The sequence below is a fragment of the Salmo trutta genome, chromosome 12 (genome assembly GCF_901001165.1).
Source record: "Salmo trutta chromosome 12, fSalTru1.1, whole genome shotgun sequence".
NCBI classification, from domain to species: Eukaryota; Metazoa; Chordata; class Actinopteri; order Salmoniformes; family Salmonidae; genus Salmo; species Salmo trutta.
In genome coordinates this window covers 79,420,194-79,440,088 of record NC_042968.1, presented here as the reverse complement: position 1 = coordinate 79,440,088, position 19,895 = coordinate 79,420,194, and the positions used below count along the sequence as shown (strand labels likewise).

At 42.5% G+C, this 19,895-nt stretch overlaps 1 protein-coding gene across 2 annotated transcripts; it reads left to right on the top strand.

The window, feature by feature from the left end:
- Window positions 1–4,992: 4,992 nt before the first annotated feature.
- cdc42ep2 (CDC42 effector protein (Rho GTPase binding) 2) lies at window positions 4,993–19,333 on the top strand. 2 transcript variants are annotated; one of them, XM_029769785.1, is made up of 2 exons: window positions 4,993–5,107; window positions 17,063–19,333. In XM_029769785.1, exon 2 carries the CDS (start codon window positions 17,409–17,411, stop codon window positions 18,153–18,155), a length of 747 nt encoding a protein of 248 aa, XP_029625645.1. In that variant the 5' UTR covers window positions 4,993–5,107; window positions 17,063–17,408; the 3' UTR covers window positions 18,156–19,333. The 2 variants fall into 2 exon arrangements, with proteins under 2 accessions (XP_029625645.1, XP_029625644.1); XM_029769784.1 differs by lacking the exon at window positions 4,993–5,107 and adding an exon at window positions 10,676–11,279.
- Window positions 19,334–19,895: the final 562 nt, after the last annotated feature.

Here is a 19,895-nt window from a genome sequence, read left to right as displayed (position 1 = left end):
CAAGAACCGTGTCATCACTAAAGCATTTATTAGGGTGTGTATGTTCCTGGAGGTTAAGTCCTGACATCAGTGGCGAGCATGTCTAACGAGGATGAACTTTCATCACTGAAACACTAGTACTTTTTGATGTGTGCATTCTGTGCTATATACTTTACTGTTGGTGTCCGAAGGAGATTTTGTTTAACAAGTATTAATTATATTTGTCAGAAAGGTAGCGGTCAAAATGATTAACAACCCAGTTTTCAATACCTTTCAATACCTCAACTTGTGAGGATACTGAGCCTTTTTCTAAAATGATTTATGAGTTGGAGAACACACTGAGAGGGATCTTAGACCATTCCTGCATACAGAATCCTTCCTGATTGAGCACTGGTAAAAGCAAAGTTGTCCATGTACTTTCAAGGTGCAGACTTGGGAAAATACAGTCATATCCTCAAGTTCACAGCATGCTGACGCAGAGAGCTGATGGAGGAAAGGGATTTTCGATATATCCTGTCTCACGTTGGCTGGCCTGGAACAAACACACTTCTTGTTCTTGATTTTTAATTTTTTTACTTGGCTGTACTTGCCCTGCTCTCTGTACTCTTAAAGTGGTGTCTTAGGCACTCAGATCAATTTCAATGCATGTCAGAGGCCCAGGTTACCTTACAGGACTTTCATTATTAATCAAATCAAATTTGTCACATGCGCCAAATACAACTGGTGTAGAGTTTATCTTGAAACGCTTGCTTTAAATTAAAATACAATAGTAACACGAGGAATAAAATAAACAAGAATAGAGCTATATACAGGGAGTACCAGATCAATGTGGAGCTATATACAGGGAGTACCAGATCAATGTGGAGCTATATACAGGGAGTACCAGTACCAGATCAATGTGGAGCTATATACAGGGAGTACCAGATCAATGTGGAGCTATATACAGGGAGTACCAGATCAATGTGGAGCTATATACAGGGAGTACCAGTACCAGATCAATGTGGAGCTATATACAGGGAGTACCAGTACCAGATCAATGTGGAGCTATATACAGGGAGTACCAGATCAATGTGGAGCTATATACAGGGAGTACGAGTACCAGATCAATGTGGAGCTATATACAGGGAGTACCAGTACCAGATCAATGTGGAGCTATATACAGGGAGTACCAGTATCAGATCAATGTGGAGCTATATACAGGGAGTACCAGATCAATGTGTAGCTATATACAGGGAGTACCAGTACCAGATCAATGTGGAGCTATATACAGGGAGTACCAGTACCAGATCAATGTGGAGCTATATACAGGGAGTACCAGTACCAGATCAATGTGGAGCTATATACAGGGAGTACCAGTACCAGATCAATGTGTAGCTATATACAGGGAGTACCAGCACCAGATCAATGTGTAGCTATATACAGGGAGTACCAGCACCAGATCAATGTGGAGCTATATACAGGGAGTACCAGTACCAGATCAATGTGGAGCTATATACAGGGAGTACCAGATCAATGTGTAGCTATATACAGGGAGTACCAGTATCAGATCAATGTGGAGCTATATACAGGGAGTACCAGATCAATGTGTAGCTATATACAGGGAGTACCAGTACCAGATCAATGTGGAGCTATATACAGGGAGTACCAGTACCAGATCAATGTGGAGCTATATACAGGGAGTACCAGTACCAGATCAATGTGGAGCTATATACAGGGAGTAACAGTACCAGGTCAATGTGCAGAGGAGGCTGGTGGCAGGAGCTATAGGAGGACACGCTCATTGTAGTGGCTGGAATGGAATATATGGAACAATATCAAACACATCAAACATACAGTGCATTCAGAAAGTTTTCAGACCCCTTCCCCTTTTCCACATTTTGTAACGTTATAGCATTATTCTAAAATTGATTAAATTAAACATTTTCCTCATCAATCTACAGATAGTACCCCATAATGACAAAGCGAGAACAGGTTTTTATAAATTCTTACACATTTATTCAAAATAAAAACACCTTATTTGCATAAGTATTCAGACCCTTTGCTATGACACTCAATTGAGCTCAGGTGCATCCTGTTTCCATTGATCATCCTTGTTGTTTCTACAATTTGATTGGAGTCCACCTGTGGTATATTACATTTATTGGACATGATTTGGAAAGCCACACACCTGTCTATATAAGGTCCCACAGTTGACAGTGCATGTCAGAGCAAAAACCAAGCCATGAGGTCAAAGGAATTGCCGTGGAACTCCGAGAGAGGATTGTGTTGAGGCACAGATCTGGGGAAGGGTACCAAAAAAATTCTGCAGCATTGAAGGTCCCCAAGAACACAGTGACCTCCTTAAATGGAAGAGGTTTTGAACCACCAAGACTCTTCCTAGAGCTGGCCGCCCGGCCAAACTGAGCAATCAGGGGAGAAGGGCTTTGGTCAGGGAGGTAACCAAGAATCCGATGGTCACTCTGACAGAGCTCCAGAGTTCCCCTGTGGAGATGGGGGAACCTTCCAGAAAGACAACCATCTCTGCAGCACTCCACCAATCAGGCATTTATGGTAGAGTAGCCAGACAGAAGCAACACCTCAGTGAAAGTCACATGACAGCCCGCTTGGAGTTTGCCAAAAGGCACCTAAAGGACTCTCCGACCATGAGAAACAAGATTCCAAGCGTCACGTCTGGAGGAAACCTGGCACCATCCCTGGTGGTGTCAGCATCATGCTGTGTGAATGTTTTTCAGCGGCAGAGACTGGGAGACTAGTCAGGATTGAAGGAAAAATTAACGGAGCACAGTACAGAGGTATCCTTGATGAAAACCTGCTCCAGAGCACTCAGGACCTCAGACTCAGTGCGGCAACGCTCCCCATCCAACCTGACAGAGCTTGAAAGGATCTGCAGAGAAGAATGGGAGAAACTCCCCAAATACAGGTGTGCCAAGCTTGAAGCGTCATGCCCAAGAAGACTTGAGGCTGTAAATGCTGCCAAAGGTGTTTCAACAAAGTACTTAGTAAAGGGTCTGAAAACTTACATAAATGTAATATTTAAGTTTTTTTTATATATTAACTCCTGTTTTTGCTTTGTCATTATGTGGTATTGTTTGTAGATTGATGAGATAAAAAAAAAATCTATATATATTTAGAATTTGGCTGTAACGTAGCAAAATGTGGAAAGGTCAAAGGGTCTGAATACTTTCCAAATGCACGCTATGGAAACCACGTTTGACTCTGTTCCATTGATTCCATTCCAGCCATTACAAATCAAATTTTATTTGTCACATGCACCGAATACAACAGGTGTAGACCTTACCGTGAAATGCTTACTTACAAGCCCTTAACCAACAATGCAGTTCATGAAAGAGTGAAGAAAATATTGACCAAATAAACTAAAGTAAATAATTATATAAAGTAACACAATAACAATGACGAGACTATATACAGGGGTTACTGGTACAGAGTCAATGTGCAGGGGTACAGGTTAGTTAAGGTAATTTGTACATGTAGGTATGGGTAAAGTGACTATGTATAGATAATAGACAGCAGGTAGCAGCAGTGTAAAAACAAACGGGGAGTGTAAATGCAAATAGTCCGGGTGGCCATTTGATTAATTGTTCAGCAGTCTCATGGCTTGGGGGTAAAAGCTGTTATGGAGACTTTTAGTACTAGACTTGGCACTCCGGCACCTCTTGCCGTGTGGTAGCAGAGAGAACAGTCTATGACTTTGGTGACTGGAGTCTTTGACAATTTTTTGGGCCTTCCTCTGACAATGAGCGTGTCCTCCTACAATGAGTCCGTCCTCCTATAGCTCCTCCCACCAGCCTCCTCTGATGTGCAGGTATTTGTGGAGAAGACCGAGAAGAGCAGGAACTGAGTTTGTTTGATCATAGTTAGTATTAGGGGTCTATATAATATTTGTGCGTTCTCAATTGATAGCTTATTTAACTGTACCAGTAACTGGAGGACTGATTTTAAGTGTGGTGGTCATACATTGGATGATTTCTATTTTGAGTAAGCAAATGAAAACTCTTCATTCTCTTCTTCATAATTCTGATGCAAAGAGGAGGGTCAATGACATTTACATGGTGTTCTAAGAGCTTGTAGGCATGATATAAACTCGAATCTAAACTGTCACTTTTCAATCTTCATTCTTTCTGTTAATAAAGATGTGTCAATGGCCATAACAAACTCAATTAATCAAGTGTCTTGGATACCTTGGCAACTAGCTACAATATATTGAGGCAATTTTAAAAAGCGCCTGAGCCCCCCTTCTTTTAGGTCCCCACTTTCTGAACCTAACAATGGCCTGTTATCCAGCGACCGTTAAAGCTCCTAGAGAAAAGACAAGGAGTTCACGCTGCTGTGGAAGGATTCAGCTCTCCCAAGCAAATTGTACTGATCAACCGAATATCAACCTTTAAAAACGTTGACATGATTAGAAAAGAAAACGAGATACATTTTGTATAATGGAGTTAAAAATGGAGATAGTTCAGTAAGTTGTCTAACTCTTGTTTTTCATGCCTTCATGAAAGGATGATGATGATATGAATGTGTCTTTGACTGGGTTTTGAACACTCAGGATCCTATTCAATCAAACTTCAATCAAACGAGTTCAGAGTATGATCAACATAATGTTATTTGTGTGCTTTGAGAAGCTTGTGTGAGTTATGCAATTAGCTTTTTTATCATCTCACACTGAAAAACATTGTTTTCTTGAGTGTAAATGGATTTATAAAATGTGTTTTAATTTTCCAGAAACCTAGTTAACTGTTTTGATTGAAATGGTTTCATAATCACTCATACTTTCTCTAGTAAGCAAAAATCTGTGGGTTTGTGTTTGCATGACTTTCAAATTAAATTGTATTTGTCACATGCGCCGAATACAACAGCCGTAAACTTTATCGTGAAATACTTACTTACGAGCCCTTTCCCAACAATTGAAAGTACTTTTTTTCTTGCTTAAGCTCTTATGCATTATGCATGACAGCAAGGCAAGCACTGGGAGGGGTGATGAACAGTCTGAACACTGGAGAGCTGAAAGTACACGTCTTTTTTCGGTTTACCAATCCAAGGACCTGGTGGGAAAGAAACTAAAAGAACAGATCCTGAAAGGACTAAAACTCAGGCTACAGCATGAACACAGGTTGGTGAAACAAACATTCCCTAACATCTGGGCTGTATTTTGGGCTGTATGGAAAGGAGGAAGGGGAAATACAATAGTTAGTCTGCCCTTATCCGGACCAGAACTGTTCCCTCTACAGCCTTGTTAGTAGGCCTCTACTCAAAATCTGCTTCAACCCAACCATGTGTAGGCTACGTTCAGATTGTATGAACAGCTTTGTTTTTACAGGTTATGAAATCCTTAAAAAAATTGCCTGCACATGCTTTGGTTGGAGTTCAGATGTCATTAAAAACAGACGTTATGACATGTTCGTTGAATCAATGCCCAAATAGCTATCAGAGGAGGGTTGTTGCATTTTTTAAATGCTGCCGTCATTGTACTATGCCTCTCTTATGTTCACCACGTGTTTGCTGTCGTTGCTAAAAGAGCACATAGTGGTAATCACTTATCGTAAATCATGGCTAATGTTTTGAGCTCTATCGAAACTATCATATCAACGGGACCTGAAGAACTGTAATATTCTGTTTCACAGAGTCGTGGCTGAACAAGGACATTGATCATATACGTCTCGCTGGGTTTTTCAATGTATTGTCAAGACCGGTCAGCAGCCTTGAGTAAGATGAGGGGGGAGGGGTGTGTCTTTGTTAAAACCGCTTAAGGATTAGCCCCTTTTTTTCCATTTTTGCCTAAATCTAACTGCCTGTATCTCAGGCCCTGGAGCAAGGATATGCATATTCTTGGTACAATTTCAAAGGAAACACTTTGAAGTTTATGGAAATGTGAAAGGAATGTAGTAGGTATAATACACAATAGATCTGGTAAAAGATAATACAAAGAAAAAACAACCGTTCTTTTGTTTGTTTTTGTACCATCATCTTTGAAATGCAAGAGAAAGGCCATAATGTATTATTCCAGCCCAGGTGCAATTTAGATTTTGCCCACTAGATGGCATCAGTGTATGTGGAAAGTTTTAGACTGATCCAATGAACGATTGCATTTCTGTTCAATATTTAGTATCAAGACTCCCAAAATGTGCCTGATTTGTTTATTTATAACTTTTCATGTTCAAAATTGTGCACTCTCCTCAAACAATAGCTTGGTATTCTTTCACTGTAATAGCTACTGTAAATTGGACAGTGCAGTTAGATTAACAAGAATTTTAGCTTTATGCCAATATCAGATATGTCTATGTCCTGGGAAATGTTCTTGTTACATACAACCTCATGCTAATCGCATTAGCCTATGTTAGCTCAACCGTCCCGTGAAAGGGACACAGATCCGGAATACGTTTTTTAACAACTGGTGCACGATCTCAAATGCTAAGAAAGTCTCTAGTTTTTGCTTGTCTGAGATAGAATACCTCATGATAAGCTGCAGACCATACTATTTACAAAGAGAGTTTTCATCTATATTTTTCATAGCTGTCTATACTGGCACTAAGACCTCACTCAATGAGCTGTATAGGGCCATAAGCAAACAAGAAAATGCACACCCCGAGGCGGCACTTGTGGGAAACTGAAATCCATTTTACCAGCATGTCACCTGTGCAACTAGAGGGAACAAAATTCTAGATCACCTTTACTCCACACACAGAAATGCATACTCCCTTGCCCTCCCTTTGGCAAATCTGATCATAACTCTATCCTCCTGATTCCTTCTTACAAGCAAAAACTCAAACAGGAAGTACCTGTGACACACTCAATACGGAAGTGGTCTGATGAAGCGAATGCTAAACTACCGGACTGTTTCACTAGCGCAGACTGGAATATGTTCCGGGATTCATCTGATAACATTGAGGAGTTTACCACATCAGTCACCGGCTTCAATAATAAGTGCATCGAAGACATCGTCCCTACAGTGACCACGTACATATTCCAACCAGAAGCCATGGATTACAAGCAACATCCTCCCTGAGCTAAAGGCTAAAGCTGCCTCTCCGTAGCTGATGTGAGTAAGACCTTTAAACAGGTTAACATGCACAAGAAAGATCCACAGATGACGCAACCTCTATTGCACTCCACACTTCCCTTTCCCACCTGGACAAGAGGAACATCTATGTGAGAATGCTGTTCATTGACTACAGCTCAGCGTTCAACACCATAGTGCCCACAAAGCTCATCAATAAGTTAAGGACCCTGGGACTAAACACCTCCATCTGCAACTGGATCCTGGACTCCCTGACGGGCTGCCCCCTGGTGACGAGGGTAGGGAACAACAAATCCTCCACGCTGACCCTTAACACGGGGGCCCCTCAATGTTGTGTGCATAGTCCCCTTCTGTACTCCCTGTTCACCCATGACTGCTTGGCCACGCACGACTTCAACACAATCATTAAGTTTGCTGACGACACAATGGTGGTAGGGCTGGTCAATGCTGACGATGAGACAGCCTATAGGGAGGAGGTCAGTGACCTGGTAGTGTTGTGCCAAGACAACAACCTCTCCCTCAACGTCACCAAGACAAAGGAGCTGATCGTGAACTACAGGAAATGGAGGGCCGAGAAAGCCCCCATCCACATCGATGGGGCTGTAGTGGTCGAGAGATTCAAGTTCCTCTGCGTCCATATCACTAAGGAAATAACATGGCCCAAACACCCCAACAGAGTCGTGAAGAAGGTACGACAATGCCTCTTCCCCCTCAGGAGGCTGAAAGGATTTGGCACGGGCCCTTGGATCATCAAAAAGTCTACAGCTGCACCACTGAGAGCAGCTTGACTGGCTGCATCACAGCTTGGTATGGCAACTGCTAGGCATCTGACCACAAGGCGCTACAGAGGGTAGTACGTATGGCCCAGTATATCACTGGGGCAGAGCTCCCTGCCATCCAGGACCTCTAAACAAGGCACAGCGGAAGGCTCTAAAAATTGTCAGACTCTAACCACTCAAGTTATAGACTGTTCTCTCTGCTACCACATGCCAAGCAGTACCGATCCACCCACAGGCTGGAACCAACAGGACCCTGAACAGCTTCTACCCCCAAGCCATAAGACTGGTAATAGTTAACCAAACAGCTACCTGGGCTATTTGCATTGACCCTTTTTGCACTAACTCTTTTGACTCATCACATACGCTGTTTATTATCTATCCTGTTGCCTAGTTACTTTACCCCTACCTATACTGTATGTACAGAGCATTCGGAAAGTATTAAGACCCTTTGACTTTTTTCACATTTTGTTATGTTACAGCCTAATTCTAAAATAGATTAAATCATTAATTTTCCTCATCAATCTACATACAATACCCCATAATGACAAAGCGAAAACAGGTTTTTAGAAATTGTTGCAAATTAAAATATAAAAAATAAACTGAAATACATTATTTACAGAAGTATTCAGACCCTTTGCTATGAGACTTGAAATTGAGCTCAGGTGCATCCTGTTCCCATTGATCATCCTTGAGATGTTTTTACAACTTGATTGGAGTCCACCTGTGGTAAATTCAATTGATTGGACATGATTTGGAAAGGCACACACCTGTCTATTTAAATAAGGACCCACAGTTGACAGTGCATGTTATAGCAAAAACCAAGCCATGAGGTCGTAGGAATTGTCCTTTGAGCTCCGAGACAGGATTATGTCGAGGCACAGACCTGGGGAAGGGTACCAAAACATTTCTGCAGCATTGAAGGTCTCCAAGAACACAGTGGCCTCCATCATTCTTAAATGGAAGAAGTTTGGAACCACCAAGACTCTTCCTAGAACTGGCCACCCGGCCAAACTGAGCAATCAGGGGAGAAGGGCTTTGGTCAGGGAGGTGACCAAGAACCCAATGGTCACTCTGACAGAGTTCCAGAGTTCCTCTGTGGAGACCATCTCTGCAGCACTCCACCAATCAGGCCTTTATGGTAGAGTAGCCAGACGGAAGCCACTCCTCAGTAAAAGGCACATCAGAGCCAGCTTGGAGTTTGCCAAAAGGCACCAAAAGACTCTCAGACCATGAGAAACAAGATTCTCTGGTCTGATGAAACCAAGATTGAACTCTTTGGCCTGAATGCCAAGCGTCACGTCTGGAGGAAACCTGGCACCATCCCTACGGTGAAGCATGGTGGTGGCAGCATCATGCTGTGGGGATGTTTTTCAGCGGCAGGGACTTGGAGACTAGTTAGGATCGAGGGAAAGATGAACGGAGCAAAGTACACAGAGATCCTTGATGAAAACCTGCTCCAGAGCGTTCAGGACCTCAGACTGGGGGTGAAGGTTCTTCCAACAGGACAACGACCCTAAGCACACAGCCAAGACAATGGCGGAGTGGCTTTGGGACAAGTTTCTGAATGTCCTTGAGTGGCCCAGCCAGAGCCTGATCGAACATTGAACCCGATCGAACATCTCTGGAGAGACCTGAAAATAGCTGTGCAGCGATGCTCTCCATCCAACCTGACAGAGCTTGAGAGGATCTGCAGAAAAGAATGGATAAATTCCCCAAATACAGGTGTGCCAATCACTGCCAAAGGTGCTTCAACAAAGTACTGAGTAAAGGGTCTGAACACTTATGTAAATGTGATATTTACGTTTTTTATTTATTATTATTATTATTATTATTATTATTTAAAACCTGTTCTTGCTTTGTAGTTATGGGGTATTGTGTATAGATTGATTAAAGGAAAAATATTGTTTTTTAAATCCACGTTGGAATAAGGCTGTAACATCACAAAATGTGAAAAAAGTTGAAGTGTCTGAATACTATCCGAATGCACTGTATATTTCTACCTCAATTTCCTCGTACCCCGCACATCGATTCGGTACTGCCGTGTGTATAGCCAAGTTACTATTACTCATTGTGTATTTATTCCTCGTGTTATAATTGCTCTATTTTTCTATCTGGATTGTCGGGAAGGGCAGTAAGTAAGCATTTCACTGTTATTCTACACCCCTTGTTTACAAAGCATGTGTCAAATACAATTATTTGGTTTGGTTTAACTGTCTCGTGTAGGTGATAGCACATAGGCCTATCCCTGAGTGACACGTGTAAAATGTGCTCTATTGATTGTAGACTAGCTCAAACTTTGGGTTGCATAGGTCTACATTGGATTGAGGAAGCAGGTTGCTTTCTTACACATACCTATGTTAACATAATTAGCTTCAAAATCAAATACATGTGAATATTATAGGCCTGTGGGACTTAATATTACCTTTATAAGGTACGTTTAAGGAAATAGCAACTGACCACAGAAGATTTCAAAATGACACAGCATGGACTGATGCCCGTTGTGGAGGTTGCATTGTAGTCTTTCGTTGGTTTCAGGGTATCAGAATGGAACAGCTATAACGGTTTCCTTCCCGCCAAATGTGCCATGCACGTTTGGCACAGATTTGGGCACCAGGCACACAGTAGCATTAGTTAGCCCTTTTTGCTCTCCTTCCTTACAGGTCTATTCGTATGGTTTGACTCACTCCTCTCGATCTTATCTTCTATAATAGGCACATTAAAGAGTCCCAAATAAACATTTCATGTGAGATTATGATTGCACTATTTCAATTGTTCCAAATGATTGATTGGGGATTCCAAATAAACAAAGATGTGCTAATGAATAGCTCTCCACAGCCAACTCCCCTGGGTCAAAAAGAGGTGTGTGATTCCACTGACAAACACCGGGTGTAACTGTGAGTCAGTGTGCGCGCACATCTGAACAGCGACGGAAGCGCATGATGTGTTGGAATTTGTAGGAACGAGGAAGACATATTGTCCACCGGAGCAGAAGCCCGCCCTGGATTACAGCTCTTTCATGGAATGTTCAATGAGGAGAACTGTCGTTTTATTTGTTTTACCATCGGGAGTTTTTTAAGGTGATATGCGCACTGTGGGACCCTGAGGAATAGGCCATCAAAAGGGTTCTGCGCGAAATCCAGTGACAGAGTTTCCAGCTATTCAGCATTATTTAAGCGCGCACTCAAAGCAAAGTGAGAAAGCGATAATTAGCGATAAGAGGTATAGCGCATCTCTGATTCTACGATATCAGCGCATCTCTGATTCTACGATATCAGCACATCGTTGCTTTAGCAGCCTATGGACCATGACATCATATGAAGAAGCGGTTATTTGTCCGGTGAAAGCACCAACGCTCGCCAAGCACAGGGACTTCTGACATTATTTACGCACACTCAAATATCCGACCCCCGCTCTATGCAGGGCGCAGAGGAGACCGGTCTTATTGGTAAAAGTCAGGGCTGTCATTTCGGACAACTGGCATCGGTGAGGTAAGCAGATCTAATCTATTCTACCTTCTTGAATGCTGCGTCCAGCAGCTAAGATGCGTGTAACGAGTAGACATTATATAAAATATAACCTAGGTATCCTAGAAATAGATGAATAGGAGAGGTACTGAGGAAAACCGTCCTCCGACATTATCTGCCTCATCAAACGTCAGAGTTTTACAGACAATGTTTAATGTGACCAAATTGGACTCATCTTATTTTGAGGATTCCATATTTCTGTTAGCCCATTAGTCAACGCTTTTGCAGCACACCTCTTAAATGATATTCTAGATACTAGGGAACATTTCTAACAATATAAAAAATCATTCATCATCATTGAGAATGACCTGTTCCCTTCTGCTCATCTGAATGTACTCTTCATTTGTCCTGTATTTGTTGACGAAGTATGTGTTGATAGAAACTTGTCCTCTTCTTGGGACAGAGGTGGATTTGGGGTAGTGCGCTACAATCCTCAAATTCATTAGTTGATATGTTTATGCAAATTATACTGTTCTATTATTGTTGCCCAAACATCCCACATTCACAACCCTTTCCTACCCTAGCTGAGCATTCCCAAATGATCCTTAATAGGTAAGGATTTTTGAAAGAATTGTCTGTCTGGTTCTGTTTGTATCATGAGAAAGGAATCTATAATACCATCCAAAAAACGTTCAGCTCCAGATTCCTAATCACTTTCAGGTGTGGCTTGTGAGAGATGTTTTTTTTCTACCACCTGACTTCTTTCAAGCAGACCATAATTCTCCAGCCCTGCAGCAGTGAAATTCTTTCAAACTCTGAATGACATGATCATCCCTTCAGCCGTTGAGGCCTGTTGTCTCTCACTGGCCTCCTGTGACAGAGTCATTTGAATGGTGACACTGCGAGCATTGTTCAAAAAAGCACTCGGTTGCAGTCAACAGTATGTTCTGGGTGAACAATGTCCTCCTTAGACCTCTGAGAGTTCTCTTTGTGTGAGTTCTGTCAATGGCAGCCTGGGACAAACATGATGTGACAGTATGTCCCATACAATATCTAACAAATGAACAAGCTTTTCAAGGGCTTCACCAAGCATTGTTCTATCTCAGCTGTGGCAGTTAAGAGCTGGTTTACAAAGCCTGGTCATTTCATGGATTCAGCTCTCGTCTTGCTTGTTGGAAACGTTGACACACAAGAAGCTGTACAAATATAAAAAGGGCATGTCAAAACAGACCCTTCAAAATCCTATCTTTATTTTTCCAGTGTATTCTTTTTTTTTACCTCCTTGAAATTGTGTTGAAAGTGCTTCAGTGAGGTTCTCAGTTCAATCTTATTCTGCCTGTGTTTTCCCCACTTTTTGTGAGAACTGGAACTGAATGACTAAAAATAGGAAAATACCATGCATGATAAAATGTCTGGAAACAAAGAGCTATGTGGCGGCTGGTGAGGAAGAGTTATAGGAGGACGCACTCATTGTAATGTCTGGAATGGAAACCCCGCGTTTGTCTGCATTGTATTTATTCCACTGTGGCTCTTTGCTGTGGCTCTTTGCTGTGGCTCTTTGCTGTGGCTCTTTGCTGTGGCTCCTTGCTGTGGCTCTTTGCTGTGGCTCCTTGATGTGGCACCTCTATGGTCAAGCTCTGGTTGCTTTCGGAGAAAAGCAGGGCATGTCACAAGACTGTCTCCACAACATTGGCTCCTTCATCACCTTGGATAAGGGGAGCAGTGGTTTCACACACAACTCAGATGGCCAATGTGTCTGAAGTAACGGCTCAGGTAAGATGTCCCTCAGCTTTGGCTCTTGGCTGGGCTGTGCCAGTGGCTGTATCTGCGGCTGGGGTTTATAATGTCAACCCTGGTGGTCACCTTGGCCTCCGAGACGGTTGCACTTGAGTAGTCGTCTGTCTTTGTTTCTGAACCGGTGCAAAAAAAAAGCCTAATTAATATCATGTGACCACAACCAGTCTTTAATCCCACAGGTCTGCCAATATCTTGGCTGCTTTATGTTGACAAAGCACTGAAGCATTCTTTCAAATGTGCCTGACAGGCCTTGGAAACTGCTTACTACAGTATGTGCAAGAGAAGTGCTCACTCTGAGTGTTTGAGTGAGCAGGCCTATGTGAAAGGGAGTGTGTTTTATTGTATTAAACATACATGATATTTAAACACAGTATGTGTATAAGTCTTTTCGAACCCATTGTTACCAGGATTGAATACTATTGACCTTTGATTAGAGTGATCATTAACTCTGACAAATACATTTTATGGAGGCAAAGGAATTTCATTAGTCTGGTCAGCAGATGTATAGCTTTTCCATACGAACAAGACAAGGGATCTGCGACAAGGCTAGAATCTCATTACAATGTTGTTTTGTCCAAACCTTTTCAGTGAAGTATCCTAATGCATTATTAAATTCTAATCATCCTGATGGGTCTCCTACCCTGCTCGTTTGAATGAAACAGATAGATTGTGTGCTTTAGACCATTGCAAAGTATTCACGTACACAGTCTGGGTCCCCAATGGCATGTCTGAGAGAGACTCCTTCACTGTGGCCAAACAGAATGCAGCTAGAGATGAGGCACTTCTCTCTCTGTCTGTCATTATCTCCACAGACCAGTGATTCAGTTGGCACTGCTACCTTCTGTCTATCGCAAAGTAATAAAGGCTTTTTAAATGTTATATTATTAGCTACAGTTGAAGTCGGAAGTTTACATACACCTTAGCCAAATACATTTAAACTCAGTTTTTCACAATTCCTGACATTTAATCCTAGTAAAAATTCCCTGTCTTAGGTCAGTTAGGATCACTACTTTATTTTAAGAATGTGAAATGTGAGAATAATAGTAGAGAGAATGATTTATTTCAGCTTTTAATTCTTTCATCACATTCCCAGTGGGTCAGAAGTTTACATACACTCAATTAGTATTTGGTAGCATTGCCTTTAAATTGTTTAACTTGGGTCAAACGTTTCGGGTAGCCTTCCACAAGCTTCCCACAATAAGTTGGGTGAATTTTGGCCCATTCCTCCTGACGGAGCTGGTGTAACTGAGGCAGGTTTGTAGGCCTCCTTGATCGCACACACTTTTTCAGTTCTGCCCACACATTTTCTATAGGATTGAGGTTAGGGATTTGTGATGGCCACTCCAATACCTTGACTTTGTTGTCCTTAAGCCATTTTGGCACAACTTTGGAAGTATGCTTGGGGTCATTGTCCATTTGGAAGACCCATTTGCGACCAAGCTTTAACTTCCTGACTGATGTCTTGAGATGTTGCTTCAATATGTCCACATAATTGTCCTTCCTCATGATGCCATCTACTTTGTGAAGTGCACCAGTCCCTCCTGCAGAAAAGCACCCCCACAACATGATGCTGCCACGGTTGGGATGGTGTTCTTCGGCTTGCAAGTCTCCCCATTTTTCCTCCAAACATAACAATGGTCATTATGGTCAAACAGTTCTATTTTTGTTTCATCAGACCAGAGGACATTTCTCCAAAAAGTACAATCTTTGTCCCCATGTGCAGTTGCAAACCATAGTCTGACTTTTTTCTGGCAGTTTTGGAGCAGTGGCTTCTTCCTTGCTGAGCTGCCTTTCAGGTTATGTCGATATAGGACTCGTTTTACTGTGGATATAGATACTTTTGTACCTGTTTCCTCCAGCATCTTCACAAGGTACTTTGTTGTTGTTCTGGGATTGATTTGCACTTTACACATCAAAGTCCGTTCATCTCTAGGAGACAGAACGCGCCTCCTTCCTGAGTGGTATGACGGCTGCGTGGTCCCATGGTGTTTATACTTGCGTACTATTGTTTGTACAGATGAACGTGGTACCTTCAGGCGTTCGGAAATTGCTCCCATGTCACGGCTGTCGAAAGGAGTAGATCAAAGTGCAGCGTGGTTGTAGTTCCACATTTTATTTAATCCGTGCAATTTTGCAATACACATAACTGAATAGACAAAACAACAAACCGTGACGCAGAGAGAAACAAACACTACACAAAATATAATAACCCACAAAACCCAGGAAGAAAAACCCCTACATAAATATGATCTCCAATTAGAGACAACGAGGACCAGCTGCCTCCAATTGGAGATCAACCCCAAAAAACATAGAAATAGAAAAACTAGAACTTAAACATAGAAATACAAAACATTGAAAAACACAAAACACCCCCTGTCACGCCCTGACCTACTCTACCATTGAAAATAACCTCTTACTATGGTCAGGATGTGACATCCCAAGGATGAACCAGACTTTTGGAGGTCTATAATATTTCTTCTGAGGTCTTGGCTGATTTCTTTTGATTTTCCCATGATGTCAAGCAAAGAGGCACTGAGTTTGAAGGTAGGCCTTGAAATACATTTACAGGTACACCTCCAATTGACTCAAATTGTGTCAATTAGCCTATCAGAAGCTTCTAAAGCCATGACATAATTTTCTGGAATTTTCCAAGCTGTTTAAAGGAACAGTCAACTTAGTGTATGTAAACTTCTGACCCACTGGAATTGTGATACAGTGAATTATAAGTGAAATAATCTGTCTGTAAACAATTGTTGGACAAATTACTTGTGTCATGCACAAAGTAGATGTCCTAACCGACTTACCCAAAACTATAGTTTGTTAATAATACATTTGTGGAGTGGTTGAAAAACTAGTGTTAATGACTCCAACATAAGTGTATGTAAACTTCCGACTTCAACTGTATGTACTGTGTTTTAACAATGTGCAAATGGTTTAAGTACAAAGGGAAAATAAACTCACTCTCGTTCTCTCTGTTAGTTAACAATGTGTGTCTGTGCTATCTGTCACCACCCAGAATGCACTATGTTCTGGTTCAGCAGAGCTTCAATCAAATGGGTTCGACCAGTTTCTCTCGCTCTACAGCCCTGACATCATGTGACATCATATTGTTACTTCTGGTACCCTTTGGGGGCTTTTATTCAGTAGTACCATTGTTTACTTGACATACACGTTGAGGTCAGGTATTGTGTTTCGTATGCTGGTCGAAGGGAGATGCTGTTTTGTTTTTGTTATTGAGTGATCTATGTGCACAGTAGCTGATTTAAAGTAAATATTCTGTGAGTGCCTGAGTCTCAAGCTCCTCCTGTGCACTCAGTGGTGCTACTGTAAAGCTATCCCTATCTCATAGCTGTAACCTAAGAAGCATGAGTTAATGTCAAGTCATGCCCTCTCTCTCATACCCAGGTTTTCCTGCTCTGCTTGGCCAAGGCCCTCACTGAGCAGCAGCAGCATTTTACTCTATCTCCTTCAGAACTACTGTCTGTCTGCCAGCCTGACACACACACCTGCCTCACTAAAGCTCCCTAAATAGGTTTAAACCAGGCTAACCTCTCTCTCGTCCACAAGGCATGCTACTGAAAGTGTCCTCTCTTATTTACACCTTCACACTCACATATCGCCCTATCACTCCTCAGCAGTGGATCCTGATTCATTCATTCTGGCATTCACCATATAAGAACCTTTTCCCATGCTGCATTGCCAACAACAATAGACTGAGTGATTATTTCATGTCCTGTTGTTGATATGATATGATGGAAATATTTATTGAATTACTTTCTTTCATCTCAACTCTATCAAACTAGACCTAAGGGGTCTCTGGGTTCTTATGTGTCACGGTTGTTTTTTTACACTTGAGTGTTTATTTTCCTTACAAATGAAGTTTCTGAACATCAGAAGTCATGTAATATCATGAGAGTATTGCTCCTCCATGTTTATATAGCATGAATTTTAGAGCAACATTTCTATGGTAGTTTTATATTCTAATGGCTTTCTTCTGCTTGTTTCCGCAGTGGGAGGTGATTGACACCGTAGACACAGTGAGCGGACCTCTCTAAAAAACCTCTCCAACAGTCGTCGTGCCAACCTCACTTCTTACTCACTGTGAAGCGCTGTTACAAGAGAGTGATGTGGACTTTATTTGGGACTATTCATCAGTAAAGCTGGCTGCAGAAGTAGCAGTCCTCCCTGAGCACCAGGCCTGACTGTTAATAGCTCAGCTCAGCCAGCCAGCCTGGTTCCCTCTCCTTCTTCCTGTGTCTGATTCAGAGAGAAGCTCTGCCCAGCCTCCTCTCCCCCCCACCACCCCCCACGTTGTTGCAGGAGTTGAGTCTCTGCTGCCCAGGGAGGGCTCCAGACATGTCCACCAAGGCGCCCATATACCTGAAGCGGCGGAGCAGGAAGGGTAAGAAAGAAAAGCTGCGGGACATCCTCTCCTCGGACATGATCAGTCCTCCACTTGGGGACTTCCGCCACACCATCCACATCGGCAGCGGCGGGGGGGAGGACGACCTATTTGGGGACCTGTCCTTCCTGGAGGGGAAGTTCCACCTGCTCCCTGGGCAGCAGGGCGATAGCCTATCCCAGCGCTCTTCCATGTACGCAGAGCCCTTCCAGTTCAGCCGTACTGCCAGCATCAGCGGACACACAGCCTCCTCAGAGAGCTCCCCCCTTCTGAAGAACGCCCTCTCTCTGCCTGTCATTGGAGGGTTGCAGGCCATCACTCTGCCCGTCACCTCTGCACCCCCCACTGTTCCCCACCCACCTCAGAATGCAGCCCCCCCACCCAAACCTCCCCGACTGCACCTGGATGACAAGATCCTGATGTCCCATCACCCAGGCCTGGACTCCCCCAGCAGGACTTCCCAGTTCTGCCCACCCTCTCCCAGGTTTTCATCAGACGAGGATGTGTGTATCCAGGACCCCTATCTGGATGACCGGGTTCAGGAGCGTCCCTACTTGTCCAACGCAGGCTCCCTGCTCTCCCTGCACCTGGACCTGGGCCCCTCCATCCTGGATGACGTGCTGCAGATCATGGACCGTCAGCGCCTCAACGGCCTCAACGGAACCTGTCTGCAGGGAGGACGGCAAGAGCTCTACACCTGACCATGAGAAGTCCTCCTCCCTCGGTCCTCTGTCCCTTTACTGTCTTTCGTAGTGTAACACAGGAGGTTCTGACCTCAACCAGGCCTCGCTTGATCACAAGGCTGGGTTTGTACAGTAGTTTGCTCATATTAAGTGCTTTTTTTCTGGAACATAACATCAGTTTCTGTTAGTGTTTTAATTGATATTGAATATCTTTCTACACTTTTCCATATTTGAATTACTTAATGTAGGAAGTGTTGTCTAATGAGGTGACATGAGCCAAAAGCTGACTGTTAAATCTCCTCTGCCCTTCCTCCAAAGAGGACATGAAGAGACTGGGGAAAGAATACACTGCTGATCAGGAACTGAGGTCAGCATATATCTATCTGTTTGGGCTAATATGTCAGTGGGAAGGGTATGGTAAAACCTGAAGGTCGGTGTTAGATCATTTTTTTACTGCACCTGAGCTGTAGACTACTGTACGTACTCCGAAGATCACAGTTTGCTGCGTGTGTCATACAGATTTATCCAGCTTATGAAGCTATTCTGGAACAGACATTCTATTCAGACTCTACTTGGTTGGGGATATTGTTCTCAAAGACACACACTTACGGAAAGATGAACTGTACGACAGGGATGACGTAATCTCTGCAAGGACAGAGAGCCAGAGTGGGAGAGGAGGTCACCTCCCTGAGTCTCTGTCTCAGTTTTCAGATTGTGTTCATTTTTACTGCAAGATTGTGAAAGCTGTAACTTTGTATCAGGAGAGACACTGAGTGTTGGAGAGTGCAGTTCCATATCTGTCGTCCTTTCAGCAGATCTACAGAGCAAAGCTCTCTGTTTTTACTGGCTCTCAGGCTCTGGTCATTGAGATGTTGGACACGCTTGGAGTACTGTTACGTTTTGATTCACAACCTGAGACTGCTCATAAAGAGATTTATCTCACCGCTGTAGCCATCCAAGTTCTTGTGTTGCTCCAACTATCTCTGTACCAACACAGAAAAGTTCACAATCAGACTATTACCAATGTTATTTGGAATTGTAGTTACAAGATACTTCAGTGTTTGCAGTACAATACAGCGTAGAGTTGCTGGAACACCAATTGCTGCATGGGGTATATATTTTTCTATTTCAGTATTTCATCAATAACAATGTAGCAATCAACTGGATAATGATAAAGGTTAATGATTCTTCACAAACCCAATAAGAAATGCTTTATGATTTACACCCAGAGGTGCACTGATTCACTTCAACATTGTACAAATGATTTCAAAAGTGAAATGATAGATAATATACTTTAGAACATATGTTGGTTCTTTGATAACGGTGGACCAATGATGTGCAGGTCTGCCTTAAGAATGCCACAAAACGCTGGATACCCGTTAACCCATTTCTAATGTACCCAACAGGGGTTCTATACATTACATGTCCTACTGTAGGCTAACATACACTACATTTATGCATAACGCTAAACAATATCATTATAGTATTATATTTGATTAATCTCATATTAGATCAAATGTCTTGATACTTTCACACACATACTAAAGCACTTAAACCTGTCGGCATTGTAACTGCATATAACTACATTAATTACAGCTTTTAAACTGCTCTGTAATTTCTGTTTACTTTTGGATATCAACTCATCAGATCAAAATATAATATTCTCACTCATACATATCCACCCTGTCACAGGCGGCCAGTGGCACCTTAATTGAGGAGGATGGGCTCATTTAAAAAAAAAATGTTTACCTTTGTTTA